The sequence below is a fragment of the Erythrolamprus reginae genome, chromosome 4, assembly GCF_031021105.1.
Source record: "Erythrolamprus reginae isolate rEryReg1 chromosome 4, rEryReg1.hap1, whole genome shotgun sequence".
NCBI lineage: Eukaryota > Metazoa > Chordata > Lepidosauria > Squamata > Dipsadidae > Erythrolamprus > Erythrolamprus reginae.
This window is the reverse complement of record NC_091953.1, coordinates 19,973,654-19,992,157: the sequence shown is the minus strand read 5'-3', so window position 1 is coordinate 19,992,157 and position 18,504 is coordinate 19,973,654. Positions and strand designations below refer to the sequence as shown.

The following is an 18,504-nucleotide window of genomic DNA, read 5'->3' as shown; positions in this document are numbered from 1 at the left end:
GACTAGTTATTGTGTCTTTTCAAAAACAGGGACAAGAAGAAAACCCCCCCAATCTTGTCAATGTTTTTGGAAACCTTTGCATTTTTTTTAACTTCATTCTTTTATGTTACACTGTTCCTTTCTCTATGATTTAATCAACAGTAAAGCCCTATGCTGATGTTTAGAAACTTGAGACCCCTCCCCTCTTACATCAATATTATTCATGGAGTATCTTTATCCTTCAAGCAAAAGGCTTCAATGCAAGCAATGATGCACCATTTCATACACCTGAGACTTTTCTTATTCAGACAAGTGTGCAATTCACAGGAGAAAGAGCAAGAGTTAATCAGAATGGTGAAGCCTCTTACTTTTATAATGCTTAAATGTGACTCACACCAACATCTAAATACTTGATACCTTTGCTTAGTACATACCTAGATCAATATGCACAAGTTCTGCACTTTCTTCATCTAACAGAATATTCTGTACATGTCTGTCTCCGAGACCAAGTATGTAGCCAACTGAAATGGAAATATCCAAAATTAATCCAGAAGCACTTGTATACAGTCTTTATTTTTTCGAAAGCCTATTCCAAATATGAAGAGTGGATTTCTTCCCCTTCCTCAGCATAATTTAGCAAGACAATCCAATGCTACAATAATGCCCTGAATTTCAGAAATATCTTTTCAAGGGGAATAAAGAGCTGCAGATAGTTAATAGCTAATATATACTGTATGCAGCTCTGGTACAGAGCTAATATTTTTATATAATTATATTTTTGTATTGATAATATATACAACATATTTATTTTATTTTCTAATTACGGTAAGAGTTTGTTTTTCATTAGCTATCAAAATAACACACCTCAATAAAATTAGGAAGATAATAAAAGGAACTACCTACACAATCTATTAAAATATTTAACTTACCAAAGCTGATTTCAGCATTTTAAAAAGCACAGTGGTTAAGAGTTAACAGTTTACAAACCCATTTTGGAGTTTTTGGAATTCTATCTGAAAAATCAGCAGTGTAGTTTCCTACCATTTTGAAAGGGAAAGTCATATTACATCAATAAAGGATGGAAGGGCAACTTGGGGTGTAGTGCCTTTCTTAGTCAAGCTTCCAGAAACTTTTCCAATCACAACTGCTACCGGTAATTATTAGTGGCATGATATCCATGATTTTGAAATATATATGCTAAAAGAGTTTTCTGTTGACATGGGTGGCTATAGAAATCAACCAACCAATCAAATACGCATACAAGCAATCACAGATACAAGCAACTACAGGGGGGGGGGGAACCCTAGCTAATAGTATCTGTGTGATGCTTCCCTGTGTCCTTTGCATCATCCTTCCTACAACTGTGGCCCTCCTGATAATTATTGGACCACTTCTGGCCATCAAAAAGATACCAGCTGCTAGTTTAAAAAATACAATCCCCCCTCTCATTCCAAAGGACAAAAAGAAACAATTTGCCTTTGCCTAAGTCTCCAAATAACTGTCTTACTATTAGATTTTACCCATTCCCAAAAGTTAAATAATCAAAAGATTATCTCCTTTTATAGCTACTATTGCCTCTAGACTGCCTACTCTTTTTCTGCACAACTCCACTGGCAAAGAATTCTTCATAGAAAATTAATAAAATGACTTCATTCAATAGTCAACAAGATAAACTCGATAAAAGAATTTATTATATTTTACAATACCTATAGATGAAGTGGCAACACTTCGAGTGTATGCCAACCTTTTCTCAAACCACACCGCTGGATCCAAAAATCTTTCCATACAGAAGTAGCGAAACACAGGTTGAAAATTCTGGCATATATCCATGAAGATAGTGTATTTTTCTTCAAAACCTTTCTTTTGTGTCTCCTTTGAAGGAAACCACAAATATATTAGAGATATTTATTTCTTTTCTCCTGTTAATTCCAAGTGTAGTTCCCTTTGTGTATGAATAGAGATGGTATGAAAAATGCTTTCAAATACAACTAGGCTTACAATTGCACAAGAAAATAACATCTCTTTCCTACAAAAGTATGAATGCATATGAAAATAAGGATTAGATATTCTGATAACATTGTAAAGAAACACCATAATGTGGTGGATAAAGTACTAAATTTGGCAGGGCAGAGCAAAAGAACCTTTAAAACAGATAAACAACAATAAAACATACCACCAGATGGATTTAAAGAAGTTTTTTTGTCTTTGCTGCTATTGATTGATCTTATAGTTTTGCAATTAAGATACAGTAGCCCTAAAACCTGGTAATGCTGTCTGGATTATTACAAAGGCTACATGTAGTGCTACCTTTGAAAACTGTGCAGAAATTTCAGGGCACATGGCTGTCAATTGGAACTGATTAGTAGGATCCTAGTGGCACTGCCAGGGAGCCATTTCTGGGTCAACTCAAGTGGCTTATTTTAGCTTTAACTGGCAAATGAGATATCAAAAGAAATGATCATTTGCCAAAAATGGTTTCCAAATTCATTGCAGCAGCATCTGAAGCCCTCCTCAAGACATCTCACTAAGCAAGGGAATGCAGATAGCTACAAAAGAAAATATTTTGTTTCTAGGGGTGGTATCGCATCTGAACACATTGTCCTCACAATCAGGTTTTTAAATATGCTATGTCCTTCATCTTGTTGTTCTTGATGTCATATTGGTTTGACTGTGCCAATGTGTCATCATGTCATTATACTTGACAGTTTGCTCTATCTATACCACTGCTTAGCTAAATTTGATTTGAAGATCGAATTCCTATTACATGCTAAAGGTCTCCGGGGTCATATAGAGTGCTGGTGAGACCACATTTGGAGTACTGTGTTCAGTTCTGGAGACCTCACCTACAAAAAGATATTGACAAAATTGAACGGGTCCAAAGACGGGCTACAAGAATGGTGGAAGGTCTTAAGCATAAAACGTATCAGGAAAGACTTAATGAACTCAATCTGTATAGTCTGGAGGACAGAAGCGAAAGGGGGAACATGATTGAAACATTTAAATATGTTAAAGGGTTAAATAAGGTTCAGGAGGGAAGTGTTTTTAATAGGAAAGTGAACACAAGAACAAGGGGACACAATCTGAAGTTAGTTGGGGGAAAGATCAAAGGCAACATGAGAAAATATTATTTTACTGAAAGAGTAGTAGATCCTTGGAACAAACTTCCAGCAGACGTGGTAGATAAATCCACAGTAACTGAATTTAAACATGCCTGGGATAAACATATATCCATTGTAAGATAAAATACAGGAAATAGTATAAGGGCAGACTAGATGGACCATGAGGTCTTTTTCTGCCGTCAGTCTTCTATGTTTCTATATTTCTTTTCTCAGTGAATCCTGGGCCACTGTTTGACAACATGCTTGCCTCTCGTATAGACAACCATATTTCTATTACCGTATCAATTTTCTTATGTCCACTTTCTACAAATGAAGAAGCATTAATTGGCTTCATTTAACATAGCGGACTTACCAGCATTTTCTTTTGGCAGTCTAAGCTACTGTAGTCTTGTGGTCTGTAGCGTTTGTGAGCACTGCTGTCAGTATTGATGAGAAATTCACCCAAAGGAATTGTGCCAGTGCACCACTCTAAGACGCCACTTCTCTGAGAAAGGGGAACAACCTAAAGAGGTAGACAAAGCTTTTGAATTTATTAAATTGAATACATATATGGTAAAGTATTAAGAAACTAAAAGGATAAGGTTTTCTTTTTATTTTTAGATTGAATAAGTTAATTTAATTATTTTATAATATTGTTACAATAGATATAAAGTAATAGATCAAAAATAGTATAATGATAGAGTATTTTTGTAATATTATTAATCTCAAATGCTTTTTTTAACTATCTGTTTAACTAATTGACTTTAACTAGTTTAATTACATTATGAAAAGGATATTTTATAGACAGGAGAGCTCATTTGAGTCATATCAATTACAACATAAAGATGGAAACACAGAAGTGAATTTAATAAGAATCGAGAATATCAAAGATTGTATTTCTGTATTGATCGGACCATAGTTAGATTTTTCTTTTTTTGTATTAGTTAGACTTCTATGATAAGCGGAGCAATGGTAGCTCCTTTAAATGTTAAATGTTGTCTGTCTTGTTTGTTTAAAGATAAATAATAAAAATATTTTTTTTAAATAAAGAGGTAGACAAAGCAGATCCATTCTGAGTTATATGATCTCCGATTAATCAAGAAAGTGCCAGAGAATGTATTATCACAGAATTGGGATTATCATTTGAAAAATCGAAGAAAACTCTCAAGATAAAAAGGAAGGAAAGGAGACATGTAAAAGTTGACTGTCTGCAATGAGGGGAAAGATTCAGCAGCTGAGCATAAGCTATACAGTGGTCCCCCGATCATTGCGAGGGTTCCGTTCCAGGACCCCTAGCAATGATCGGGTTTTCGCGAAGTAGCGCTGCGGAAGTAAAAACACCATCTGCGCATGCGCAGATGGTGTTTTTACTTCCGCAGCAGCGAGGAGCCGAACATTGGGGTTTCCCCACCGCCCACGCAAACTCCTCGCTGCCGCTCGCCCGCCCTTCGCTCGCGCCGCTTCCCAGCTGAGTCCTGAAGCCAATTCGCTTCAGGACTCAGCTGGGAAGCGGCGAGAATGAACGGCGTGGGCGGGGGAAGGGCGGGTGGGCGGGCAGGCGGCGGACAAGCCGTTCGCTCGCGCCGCTTCCCAGCTGAGTCCTGAAGCCAATTCGCTTCAGGACTCAGCTGGGAAGCGGCGAGAATGAACGGCGTGGGCGGGCGAAGGGTGGGCGGGCGGCAGCGAGGAGTTTGCGTGGGCGGTGGGGAAACTCCTCGCTGATGCACGCCGCTCGCCCTCCCGCCAGCAAGAGGGGGAAGACCTAGGGAAGCCGCCCAGCAGCTGATCTGCCCGGCGCCATCTACGTATGCGTGCCCATAGAAAAAAGGGCGCGCATGCGCAGATGGTGTTTTTACTTCCGGGTTGCAAAATCGCCATATAGCCGTTTCGCAATGATCGGGATCGCAATACCCGGGGGATCACTGTAATACATTTCAGTAGTGGATTTGCAATTATAGGTAGAGGAATTTATAACGCTACATATTATTCATATTTTCTGGGCTCACACAGGTAGTCCGTGTCTTATGAGGGCAATTGGGACTGGCATTTTGATAACTAATCAATGCCGTCATAAAGCATTGCCCCATCACTTAGAGACAGCTCTCCTGGCAATCTCAGTTGATGTTGTTAACTGAATCTCATGGTTGTTAAGCGAGGTAATCTCCTGCTGGCTTCCCACAGCCTAAGCCAGTTGGGGAACTACCCTGTTTCCCCGAAAATAAGACGTACCCCGAAAGTAAGGCATGTCCGAGGTTTTGCAGAATTTGCTAATATAAGGCACCCCCCGAAAATAAGGCGTAGTGAAGTTTACATACGGTACGGTGGAAAAACATATGGTACCATTCAAAGCTGTTCATAGCGGTATCGTAATAATGTGGCAGCCCCTGCTGGCCCCTTCCATCGCTTTGTACCGTCCAGTACTACAGCAGACACAGTCTGCTGCTGTCTCACCGCCATTACAGTCTCCACTACAGTGCGTAGACTGTAGTTCCTCTGGTGGCCGGAAGCTGCAATAGCGGGAGTATACTGTTGTACCATATAAGTGCCGTCGTTTGTGTGTGTGGGTGCCATACTGACAGGTACCGTACTGTAATCAGTGTACTGTACGGTACACTTTCTTTGGGGGTGTCAGCTTTTCTGCCTGCGAATTTGTCTTATTTGAGAAATATAAGGCACCCCCCGAAAATAAGACGAAGCACAACTTTTGGAGCAAAAATAAATATAAGACAGTGTCTTCTTTTCGGGGAAACACGGTAGAAGAAAGTTGCCAATCCCAGGTCCATGGGCAGGTGAGCAAAGAACAATGCGGTATGCAAGGTACGGCATGAGAGTATGGGAGGTTGATGGGGGTACAAGAATACTTGTGAGTCACTGTAAAGGTTGGGGAAGAAGCAGAAAAGGCACCACAAGGGTTGGAGAGGATGGTTAAGATGTGCAGATTATGGAAAGTGTGGAAGGGTGTGCGTAGAAGGTGCTGTGTAGGGTGACTCTGGAAAGTTACTACTATCCTCCTGAAGTCATTCCAAACTAGGCAAACACTTATTGTGTGGGAGGAGAAAGGTTGGCAACCTGTTTGCCTAGTGGCCAGGTTCTGCCATCATTAGTTATTCTAGAAGTTGTTAATGAGGAACAGCAGATGAATGAATGGTCTTGCACAGGGCAGTTCTTCCTGCATTCAGGGCACCAAAATTATAACCACACCAGGTCATTTTCATGCAAAACTTGCCTTGTATCTGCGGATGGTCAGTTTTCTTTTTCTGGTGTCAGCATCTTGCTGCAGCAGAGTATTGCACATCTGGAAAACCTGTTGCATAACAGCATCCTGCCTCAGATCGTCACGACCCTTTAAGAGATTAAAACAACAGGAATAGCATTGTCCCCAAAATGAATATAAATGCAGAATTATATAACCGGATCCTATGTACATTCAGAGAAGCAAATGGAAACTGTATCCATATAAATGTGGTAGGGACAGCAATTATCACAAAAAAGGCAGACACCTTCACAACCTTTGCATTCTAATGAGAGTGAGAGTGAAACTGCAATTTCAGATAAATCTTCTTTGTTTGGAACTGCTTCTGTAAGCACTGCAAAAACAACAACAACCTCACTACCCTCACTACTATTACCATATGCAAATTTTACTATTTAAATTCTCATACAGTAAAATAAAAATATATGGAAACTCCAGTGGTAGAATCCTGACCTAACAGTGCAAATTCAGAATAGCACTGGAGGAAGAAACAGATGTTTCTATGTATGTACTCCCATACTAAAAAGTTCCCCAATTGAGAAATAAGCTTAATAGTACTGTATGTATATTTGTGACTGAATATTTTATCATACCTATTCTATTGTCAAGATCTTGGTAGTATACAAAAGTGCCACATCTATAATACTGTTCATATTTCATAATGAAACAGAGAACTCACCTTCACAAGCTGCCTTCTCTGTTGTCCATCTGATCCAATACAATCTATTATTTTGGGTAGATTGACCCCGCCAGCTAGGCGAAATTCTGGTTTGAATGATTTTATTGTAATCAAATTTTCATATTTGCCACTAGGATCCACCTAAAACCATACAGACATTTAGATGAAGTGTGGGTATTTCTTGACATTTGTCGCTCCTCTAACTGAAATGTTCAACTGAACAATAAAGTATGTTTCATTTCTCTGCTGCTCACAACACAATGGGACAAAAATATTTATTGAGACTTAAATGCAACTTAAATTGATTTACCTTTATTTATAAAGTATGTTTTATTTCTCTGCTGCTCACAACACAATGGGACAAAAATATTTATTGAGACTTAAATGCAACTTAAATTGATTTACCTTTATTTCCATGGTAGGTACAGCAACATCCTCTAGATTTTTTAACTTAATTAGAGGTTGATCGGAAGGAATATTTATGGCTCCTGGATAAACAATACATGCCTCATATTAATAAATATTTGCTGTGTATTGAGTCAATATAACTTTTAATGTCAGGCCCCTTGTCATACTATAGTCAATGTTTTGGGAACAGTCTTTGAAGAAGTTCAGAATACATTTCTGAAATTATTGAAAGTTATTTCAGATGTTCTACTTAGTCACTATCAATCAATTTATTTTAATTAACAATTATTTTTTTGATTTATACCCTGCCAAATAAATCATCTCTCATCTACTAAACATAGCAAATTGCAAAAATATTTACAACCTACAACATTCATATATAATATACTTCAAGTAAAATACATTGTTCACATTAAACAGTTTGAACGAAAAACGAATTGATTCCAAGCATCCAAACAACCCCCAATTTCCCATATACATACTTCTGTGGGTTTTCCAGGGAGTTGCATCCATGTTTGCCAAAATAATATAAGCATCACAAAGGGCTTCAACTTTTATCACCATATCAGGTCTTTTGCATTTTACAATGTTAATTATACTGCTAGCAGCTGCCATTCGGTCCTACAGGATGAGGGCAAGGAAGTTAAAAATACAATTCAAATGCAAAGTTTAAATTAATTAAAGACATAAAATAAATCTGATATGAGGAAACAGAAAACACTGCAGAAGAAAAAATATTGTATCTTCATCTTCAAAGCTGATAACGTGTCCTTCCACCCTTCCACTTCTCACAATACTAGACAACACAGTATCAACAGTAGAGACCTTCAAATTTCTAGGTTCTATCATATCTCAAGACCTAAAATGGTCACCTAACATCAAAAACATCATAAAAAAAGCACAACAAAGAATGTTCTTTCTGCGCCAGCTCAGGAAGCTCAAACTGCCCAAGGAGCTGTTGATACAGTTCTACAGAGGAATCATTGAGTCTGTCATCTGCACCTCTATAACCGTCTGGTTTGGTTCTGCAACCCAACAAGACCGACACAGACTTCAGAACTGCAGAAAAAACAATTACTGCCAACCTGCCTTCCATTGAGGACCTGTATTCTACACAAATCAAAAAGAGGGCGGGGAAAATATTTGACCCTCGCATCCTGGACACAAATTGTTTCAACTCCTACCCTCAAAACGTCGCTACAGAGCACTGAACACCAAGACAACTAGACACAAGAACAGTTTTTTTCCGAACGCCATCACTCTACTAAACAAATAATTCCCTCAACACTGTCAGACTTTTTACTAAATCTGCATTTCTATTTCTACTAGTTTTTCTCACCATTCCTATCACCCATTTCCTCCCACTTAGGACTGTATGACTGTAACTTGTTGCTTGTATCCTAAGATTTTTATTAATATTGATTGTTTCTTCATTGCTTATTTGACCCCTATGACAATCATTAAGTGTTGTACCACAAATGTATCTTTTTCGTTTATGTACGCTGAGAGCATATGCACCAAGACAAATTCCTTGTGTGTCCAATCACACTTGGCCAATAAAATTCTATTCTATTCTATTCTATTCTATGATTCCTTTAACAAAGCTTACTATTGTTTACAACCCGAAATAATGCACAGTCAGTAATTACCATGTCCAGAGGAGATGTTTCTTTTGGCACATTTTTTATTAGTCCACTTCTTCTAGTCACTTCTGGCTTGGTCAGGAGTTCATCTTTGTTGGCATTAGCCAATGCCAAAATTATAAACAAAGTGTGATGTGGATGGTCGAGAGAAATTCTTGCTATAAGCTGTTAAAGTATAATATTTTAAGAGTTGATTATTGAAAATAAAATATGAAGTGAATATTAAACAAGCATCAAAGTTTCGACAATTATGCTCAATTTGCTTTAACTAAGAAGTATATGGACCCTGAAAGCCTTATGAATGGATCCTCCCTACAGATTTATATTAGCTGTAGTTAATTTACTTTCAGTTTCACTATATTTATATTAAACGGAAGTTAGTTTTTATCCCACTTACAAGTGGTCTGCAGGATACAATAATAATGGGGATCGGGATTGCCGCTGCCAAATAATGCAATCATGAAGTGTGAGATGATATGACCACATAGCTTAGCAAAGGCAATGTCAGCAGTCCAGGGTGCTGCCGTAACCTCAGATACAGGGGTCATTGAGTGAAAAGGGACAGCAGTCCTAGGGAAGGAATGCAGAGAATACTGTTGCCACAGTGGGTGGGATACCGCACATACATTTTTAGGGTCAGGGATGTATGCGGGGGGGGGGGGGAAGCACTGGGAGGCTCAGATAGGCCAGCAGAGGCCACAAGGGGCAGGGGAGTGCTGCAAACAGATGTGTACTACAGAGGTAGGGGGATGATAGGCAGTACAAGATTTTTGAGATACATCATAATAGGGACACCATGATAGAGGCAGAACTTCAACGACCTACCATTTCAAGGACAGTCCATTTCATCAGTGCTACTGTAACTTTGAACTGTGGACATAATTGAGGACTACCCTGGGGGGGGGGGGGGGGGGCGGTTGGGAGCACCGCACCAAAAACATTTAACTAATGTAACATACATCACAGTGAGTATTTCACTGTGAGTTTTTTGACCCTATTATAAATCAAGGAAATCCTTTAGCACTGTCAAAATATCTAAAGCAATGTAGAAAGGATTCTACTAGCTCAACTGTCCATATGCATTCTAAGAAAATTATCATGCTACTCTCCTATCATGCCTACTTAAAATTCAAACAAAAACTCTTGAATATATTTGTAAATGAGGAAGACACATGACAACTGAAGATCAATTACATTATTCAAAATCTCACGGAATTCATTCCCCTTGGTTCCCATTCGAGCAGCCAGCTGGTACATCAGTGGCAAGAATTTGTAGGATGGGATTTTCTGGGCCTCTTTCTGTTGTGCAGCAGAAGAACATGTAAAATAGACACCAAATAGGAAAGTGCATTTATTATTTAAACACAGACTTCTTTACAGAGTAAGATGTTTATATAAATTTTATGAATGGTTATAATCCATCAGAGTGGATTTGATTTATATCAACCTGATCAACCTGAATCACAATTCAAATCACTAGTAAAAAGGGTTGATTTAAATAAAGTGGATTTAAGTCATAATTTTTAAGAGTGACTGTTATCTCTGTCTTGCAGCAGTTCTTCATCTGATCTGTTGTTGACTCACTGATGGTCCCAATATTGCAAAATATACAGCCTCATGCAACATAACTAAGCTCCATTTCATGTTGAATAAACTAAATTATTAATGTATCTTAAACAGAAAATTTATTAAAATAAATTTGATTAAAAAATTAAAAATCCAATTTAAATTTTAAAAAACCATCGATTTTTATCCACCCTGTAATCAGAGTGTAACGATCACTACTTTCAATCTTTTCTTTTGAAATGCAAAGTCAATAGTCCTGTGAATGACTTACTTAATGTTCACAGCCAGGACTGCTGTCATAAGTTGGTGCAGTAATGTACTGTTTCGCTTAGCAATGAAATTAGTAAGTAAGATTATTAAGCAAGGACTACCTATATTCCCAAGAAAGCCATGCAAACATAACACTGGTTGCTAACTAGACTAGCAGATCTCTTTTATATCTAAACTTCTCTGGATGTTTTTTTCCCCTTTGCTAGAGGCAGCCATGATATAGACCAGACTGAAAAATAAAACAAATAAAAGATATGCTTGGTGTGTGCGTGTATGTTACATCTATAGATTATAGTTGCCGGCTATTAAAAAACTGATCTGCCTTGGAATATGGCCCCTGGTGGAGCCGAGAGGCAAAAATGAAGCTGTGATGCTCCTTCAATATACCAGGGTGACACATAACCTTTCCCTGGTACAAGCTGATACAGGAGATGAGCCTGTAGCCTAATGGCTAAGACACAAGGTAGAGGCCCCAGGTTCAAATCCCAGTAAAAAGGTGTGGCTACCTGATGAAGGCAAATAAGCCTGTAGTAGTCTCCCTTCCTTTTCATTATCAGCAAAAATATTTTACACACACACACACACACACAAATATGGAACAGAATCAGGTGTTTATGCAAGTCGGATACTTTCTTATACTAGCCTGAAAAAGGAACAACCGAAAATGCTATTAAGATGGCAAGCTGATGCTAATTAATTCAGATAACCATGCCACATATCGCAAGAACAAAAGCTAATGAAGTGAGGCAGACATAATGAGAGTGAGAGATAAGAAACGAGGAGGGTGCCAAATGCAATGCTTTAGTTCTAATCATTTCTCTATGTAGGAGAAAAACAATACAGTATCTTTCAAACGAATCAACTATATTTATCTAGTGAATACCAGCAACAATAATGAAATAGTACAATGCAAAATTTGTTCTGAATTTTGAGAAAATGTAGCATAAATATGCACAAAGATGTAAAATCCAAATAAAGCTGACAACATGCACGTTTTCTTAGAATTTACATGATAAAGGCTTAGAATCCAAATTAAACATTCACAACATAAAAGCAGCTGGCCCTGGATTCAGTCTCAAATGTGTTTGTGTGCGTGTGTACCTTTGAATCAACACTGAATCCTGACAACTGCTTGGATAAGTCTCAGCAGTTTTTTGAACAAGTCTGTCTGTCTGTCTCAATCTATATCATCCATCTCACTTAAGTAATTTTTTTTGAAGTATCAGTGTTCCCTCGATTTCCACGGGGGATGCGTTCCGAGACCGCCCGCGAAAGTCGAATTTCCGCGAAGTAGAGATGCGGAAGTAAATACACTATTTTTGGCTATGAACAGTATCACAAGCCTTCCCTTAACCCTTTAAACTCCTAAATTACAATTTTCCATTCCCTTAGCAACCATTTAGATTATTACTCACCATGTTTATTTATTAAAGTTTATTTTAAAAAGTGTTTTTTAAAGGCAGACAAAAGTTTGGCAATGACATATGACGTCATCGGGCAGGAAAAACCGTGGTATAGGGGGGAAAAACGCGAAGTATTTTTTAATTAATATTTTTGAAAAACCGTGGTATAGACGTTCCGCGAAGTTTGAACCCGCGAAAATCGAGGGAACACTGTAGTTTGCCATTGTCTTCTTCCTAGGACTGAGAGTGAGGGACTGGCCCAAGGTCAACTCAGTCTCAGCCTCCTGCTTTCTATCCACTGTACCAAATTGGCTCTCAGTCTGAAGCAACCCCAACATGATGCAGAAAAATAAGGCTTCAGTAAGACCAACCTGAACCATTGCATTGACTTCAGAAAGTTCATCATTCGCAAGCCAGAGAGAACAGAGACGGAAGATCCACATGTCATGTTCTTCTCCACTCAATAAACACATAATGTAGTTCTCAACTGCTTTGCATAAGAAACGCTTACGATCTGCTTTCAGGGCACGAATTGCACATTCATCCAGTTCCAGCTCCCTCTGAATTTTCACAGTATATCTGAGCAGTACAGAATGAGAAATAAATCCTCCATCCAAAACTCCTGAGATTAAATATGAATGATTATGCAAAAGATAATTATATAATTGTTCCAAGAAGATCAGGATAACACAATGAAATTTAAGAGTTCCAAGATAAAAAGACCAGGGCACTCTTTTTTTAAATTTAATTTATTAGATTTGTATGCCGCCCCTTTCCGTAGACTCGGGGCGGCTCACAACACAATAAAAACAGTTTATAACAAATCTAATAATTTACAATTTAAAATATTAAAAAAAACCATTATTAAACAGACATACACACAAGCATACCATACATAAATTGTATAGGCCCAGGGGAGATATCTCAGTTCCCCCATGCCTGACGACAAAGGTGGGTTTTAAGAAGTTTGCGAAAGGCGAGGAGGGTAGGGGCAGTTCCAATCTCTGGGTGGAGCTGGTTCCAGAGAGTCGGGGCCGCTACAGAGAAGGCTCTTCCCCTGGGGCCCGCCAACTGACATTGTTTAGTTGACGGGACCCGGAGAAGGCCCACTCTGTGGGACCTAATCGGTTGCCGGGATTCGTGCGGCAGAAGGCGGTCTCGGAGATATTCTGGTCCGATAACATGAAGGGCTTTAAAGGTCATGACCAACACTTTGAATTGTGACCGGAAATTGATCGGCAACCAATGCAGACTGCGGAGTGTTGGTGTAACATGGGCATACCTAGGGAAGCCCATGACTGCTCTCGCAGCTGCATTCTGCACGATCTGAAGTTTCTGAACAATTTTCAAAAGGTAATTTCCTTTTTATTACAGTAGTGTTGGTTTGCATACCTGTAGCTTTCTAAAGGAATGTAAAAACATGCTAAAAATAGGAACAAAAAAGTTATACTTAAAAATTTTAGGTGGCTAAAATCTCAAGACATCTTGGGAAAATAGATTTAACTATCACATCATGGGGCAATTTTATTACCATTATTTAAAAATTTAGCATGGATGCCATCTTAGTGTTTGAAAAATATGATAGTATCCACGATCACTTATTGGAAACTTCAATTTACTAACATGGCCAGCTTCAGCTATGAGACTTACCGACTTGTCTGAACTTTATGCTCCCTTAAAAGGCCAACTTCATGCTTGGCTTTCTTCAGCAAAGCTTGCTTATTTTCAAACTCTGATGATTTCATACGGTCTTCAATTCTTTGATACTCAGTATCCGAAAAGCGAGCCAAAGAAAGAAAGGCCTTCATCTTTCCTCTCTTTAGCTCCTCGCTACTGTCATCATTGTGATCCCCAGCAATTTTAACTGCCTGGAGCAATGTGAGGAACAAATAATAGAACAATGTAAGCCAAATTTAATTTTCAATTGCTTTGTACAGGTTAAAGCAGCGGTCCCCAAGCTACGGCCCGTGGGCCGCATGCGGCTTGCTGGGGCCATTTATCCTGCCCAGGGGTGAGTGAGAGAGAGAGAGAAGTGGAGACAAAGAAAGGGAAGGAGAAGGGAAAAAGAGGGAGGGAAAGAGAAGTGGAGAGGAAGGAAGGAAGAAGGGAGGGAAGGAAAGAAGGGGGAGAAAGAGAGGGAGAGAGAAAGGGAGAAAGAGAGAGAGAGTGAGAAAGAGAGAGAGAAAGAAAGCAAGAGAGAGAGAGAGAGAAAGCAAGAGAGAGGAAGGAAGGAGGGAAGGAAGGAAGGAGAAATGGAGGGAAAAGGAAGGAAGGAAAGAAGGAAGAAGAAATGGAGGGAACAAGGAAAGATGAAATGAATGGAGGGACGGAGGAAGGAAGGACGTTTTTTGGGAGGGGTGTACATTTTTTAAAAAAAATTTCTATCAACATACATTCAAACAATACAGTGTACCATCTAATTTTCCATGAATAAAATGCGGTATTTTGTTAGTAACTAATATCAATCATCAAAAAAGTTGGAAAAGTTTTTTTTTCTAATGTTGTCATCCAGGTAATAAATTCCCTCCTTAATGTTCCTTCAAAAAGTACAACACCAATTATATTTCTAACTTATTAACCATTATGCCAAAGTGCTTCCTTCTTTCTTTATACATTTTTCTATAAACCTAAAAACCTTGTATAGCCAATCAGATGTTAACAAGAGAAAATTAAAAACAAAACATAAACATATATAAATTTCAGACTTCTTTCCCCCCCCCCTCTAAATAGTATGTTCCCATTTTATTTTTTTACTTTAAAATAAGGTATGTGCAGTGTGCATAGGGATTTGTTCATAGATTTTTTTAATAGTCCGGCCCTCCAACAGTCCGAGGGACAGTGAACAGGCCCCCTGTGTAAAAAGTTTGGGGACCCCTGGGTTAAAGGATTCACTACAAACTGTTACCTTTTCCAAGTAGTTCTGCATAATGATGGTAGGATTTTCTAAAAAGGTCTCTGCTAACCAACTTCCACACACCCTCAGGCATTCTGTGTAAATTAATTTCAGATGCGGGTCTTTCTCAACCTTAGAATAACAATAACACAGATCGGATATTTTACTATGATTTTTTTATTTTGATATTGTTTCTTCATGTACTTTGCTCTTTTTATTTAATAAAAACCACATATTTCTCAAAACAACGCATGAATTTAAAACAAAGTTATTGCTACCAAATCCATCAGTCAAATAAATTATACTACCTCAAACCAATTTTCATCCGATTTCTTGATCATGTCTTTTAGAATATTCAGTGCTAAGCTTTCTTCCTTTTTAGCCCAGAACACCTGAGCTTCTTCCAATTTCCATTCTGATACTCTGTCTCTGGTTAGGCTGTACTTTTTAATTTCATATATTGCTCTTTCTGGAAGCTGAAAACAGATGAAAAAACTTTTACTTTACTTTTAATCGGATGGCATAATACCTCCCTTAATTCTTCTAGAATCCCAGAGAGACAAAGCTAGTTATAACATTCTACTTCAGAAACATAACTCACAATCCAGCATGCACGATTTATTACCACTCTTTAAATTATAGGTAGTCCTTGGCATAGTTAGTTCCCTCTAAGCTGAGCAGTGAGCAATCGCTCACTTAAAAGTCATCATCAACTCAGAATTTTCCAAACCTGCCCAGAAGCCGAGAGGGAAAGAGTGAGAGGGAAGGAGAGAGAGAGGAAGAGAGGAAGAGAGAGAAACAGATAGAAAAAAAGAGAGGAAGGAAAAGAGAAAGAAAAAGAATGGGAGTAAGGAAGAGAGAAAGAAAATCAAAATCTAGTTTGAAACTAGCTCAACTATTTAAGTGGCATTTTGATATTGATAGAGTTGCCATATTATGAGCTCACTGTTATAGACACACAGTACAGTATTTTATTTTGAAATTCTCTGAGGCAAAACAGTGTGGGTTTTTTATTTGTTTGTTTGTTTATTTATTTATTATTTCTGTGCCGCCCAGTCCCGAAGGGACTGCCGCTCAGACACTATATTTTTCCGCCCACCCCAAAAAAAAATTAGAGGGAACACTGGTCCTTGACTTATGACAACAATTAAACCCAAAATTATATGCAAAAACAATGGTTAAGTAAGTTTTTGTCCCATTATATGACTTTTCTTGTCACCGTTGGATAGTGGATTACTGCAGTTGTTAAGTTAGTAATATGGTTGTTAAGTGAATCTGGTTTCCCCTTTGACTTTGCTTATCAGGAGGTTACAGAAGATGAACTCATGATCCTGGAACATTGCAACTGTCTACTTCATGATGAAAGACTATTTACTGAGTATTACTAATGAACAAACACAAAAATAGAATCTTATGGTTATTGCAATAATGTATTTCAGATGCAATGCCACTTTTTTAAAGCATAAAAATACATTTACAATTACTTTTTGTGGAATGGAAAATCCTGAAAGTGTGCTAGTGACCTGTTGTGGTTAGCTCTGGCCCTGTTCCTGCCCCAAGGACTGTGGATGTGGGGGAGACATCCACATGCTGCAGGCCTGTTTTGCCCCTGGTGGAATCTGATGATGAAGGCTCCTCTGACCAAGAAGACATGAGTGACAGGGAGGAGGAGAGTGGGGCAGACAGCTCAGAAGGAGATCAATTATCTAGCTCCTCCTTGGATTCAGAACAAGAGTTAATGATACAGGCACGCATGCGGATAGCGATGCATAGGCAACAACAACTGAGAGATTATTATCAAAAAAAATGAGGCCACCTGTGGTTGGGTGGGGCTGTGGTCATTAGTGAGGCTGCTATAAATAGCAGCCTGTGGGTTTGGCCATTGTGGAGGATTATCTGATCGTTGTGTTTCGTGACTGCTTTACTGACTTTGACTTTTTGTGTGCTGATTTTTTCCCGCTTTGAAACTAAACCAGAGCAAAGTGTGTGTCACTTTGTGAAAGAAGAAGGACTGTGAATTGCCTCACAGCTGCAAGATAAGTATCACAGAACTGATAAGGGACTTGTACAAATTACCAGTTTGTTTGGAGAGGAGTGCTCTTTTCTATACCAAAAGAGGACTTAGTTTAAGTGAATTTTCATTATAAAGAACATTGTTTTGAATTTTCAAACGTGTGTGTGTCTGAAATTTGTACCTGTGAATTTTTGGGAGGAGTCTACCAGAGAGCCCGACAGAACAGTGACCACAAGGGAAACATTTCCCCTGTCCAGTTGCTCTGACTCTAGGAGGTCCTGCTCATCTACATTTAGCAGAAGGAGCCAGAGGTGTCCAAACACATTTTAATGGTCATGTGGCCAGCATGACTATATGCTAAGACGGACAGAATGCTGATACCTTCCCACTGAAGTGGTACCTATTAATCTATTTGCAATGCCATGCTTTCAAACTGCTAGGTGGACAGAAACTGTGGCAAGAAATAGGAGCTCACTCCGTCATGCGGTACTCAGGTCTTGAACCGGGGCTATTAACTTTCCAGATGACAAGCTAAGTTTCTATGAAGAATCCTGGACTAAAGATAAAATCCTTTATACACCCAATATTTGCATGTTAATAAAAGCATAGGCCTATATTTCAGGGAATAGTTAAGGCAGGTTTTCAGTTGATTCTTACCTGTGAATTATTCGCCATTCGAGCCAATCTGGATAGTTCCACAAGATGTTCAGTGAGGATGTTTATAATGCATTCCCTTTGAGCATTCTCATTTGTCTTCTCCAGAAGAAGCTTGAGAATTACTGTGCGCAAAGCCATAATAGGCTCTTGAAAAGCGAAGTCACTATCCTGAAGAAGTTGGGACTGCTTCTGCCACTTTAGATGCAAATTATGCAACTGGATATTAGTTTCCGACCTGAAAACAAAGAATAAAACGAAGCTGTGACTAAATTTTAATAAAGTGTTAGCCACCAATAGTCCTTAGTTTGAAACCTGGGAGAAAACTGTAAATGGCAGGTGAGAAATTATAATCTCTATATCGGGGTATCAAACTCGTGGTCTGAGGACTGGATTATTATTATTATTATTATTTATTAGATTTGTATGCCGCCCCTCTCCGCAGACTTGGGGAGGCTCACAACAGTGACAAAAACAATATATACTGACAAATCTAATAATTAAAATCTAAGATAACAATTATACATTTAAAAAACTAAAAGCAAGGAACCCCAATATAAAAAAACATACATACAGTCATATCATGCACTAGGACTACATAGGCAGGGGGAGATGTCTCAGTTCCCCCATGCTTGATAACAGAG

General features: G+C 38.6%; 1 protein-coding gene across 3 annotated transcripts in view; it reads right to left on the bottom strand.

The window, feature by feature from the left end:
* ATM (ATM serine/threonine kinase) overlaps nucleotides 1-18,504 on the bottom strand; it is an 85,682-nt gene that overhangs the window by 5,084 nt on the left and 62,094 nt on the right. For all 3 annotated transcript variants that reach the window (XM_070749734.1, XM_070749733.1, XM_070749735.1), the window contains exons 46-59: nucleotides 17,864-18,098; nucleotides 15,501-15,668; nucleotides 15,205-15,324; nucleotides 13,950-14,167; nucleotides 12,671-12,878; nucleotides 10,255-10,359; nucleotides 9,067-9,225; nucleotides 7,900-8,038; nucleotides 7,415-7,497; nucleotides 7,010-7,150; nucleotides 6,304-6,420; nucleotides 3,451-3,600; nucleotides 1,686-1,851; nucleotides 414-500 (exon numbers count right to left, since the gene is read on the bottom strand). In XM_070749734.1, coding sequence (XP_070605835.1) covers nucleotides 414-500; nucleotides 1,686-1,851; nucleotides 3,451-3,600; nucleotides 6,304-6,420; nucleotides 7,010-7,150; nucleotides 7,415-7,497; nucleotides 7,900-8,038; nucleotides 9,067-9,225; nucleotides 10,255-10,359; nucleotides 12,671-12,878; nucleotides 13,950-14,167; nucleotides 15,205-15,324; nucleotides 15,501-15,668; nucleotides 17,864-18,098 — 2,096 coding nt within the window. The remainder of the gene's footprint in view (nucleotides 1-413; nucleotides 501-1,685; nucleotides 1,852-3,450; nucleotides 3,601-6,303; nucleotides 6,421-7,009; nucleotides 7,151-7,414; nucleotides 7,498-7,899; nucleotides 8,039-9,066; nucleotides 9,226-10,254; nucleotides 10,360-12,670; nucleotides 12,879-13,949; nucleotides 14,168-15,204; nucleotides 15,325-15,500; nucleotides 15,669-17,863; nucleotides 18,099-18,504) is intronic.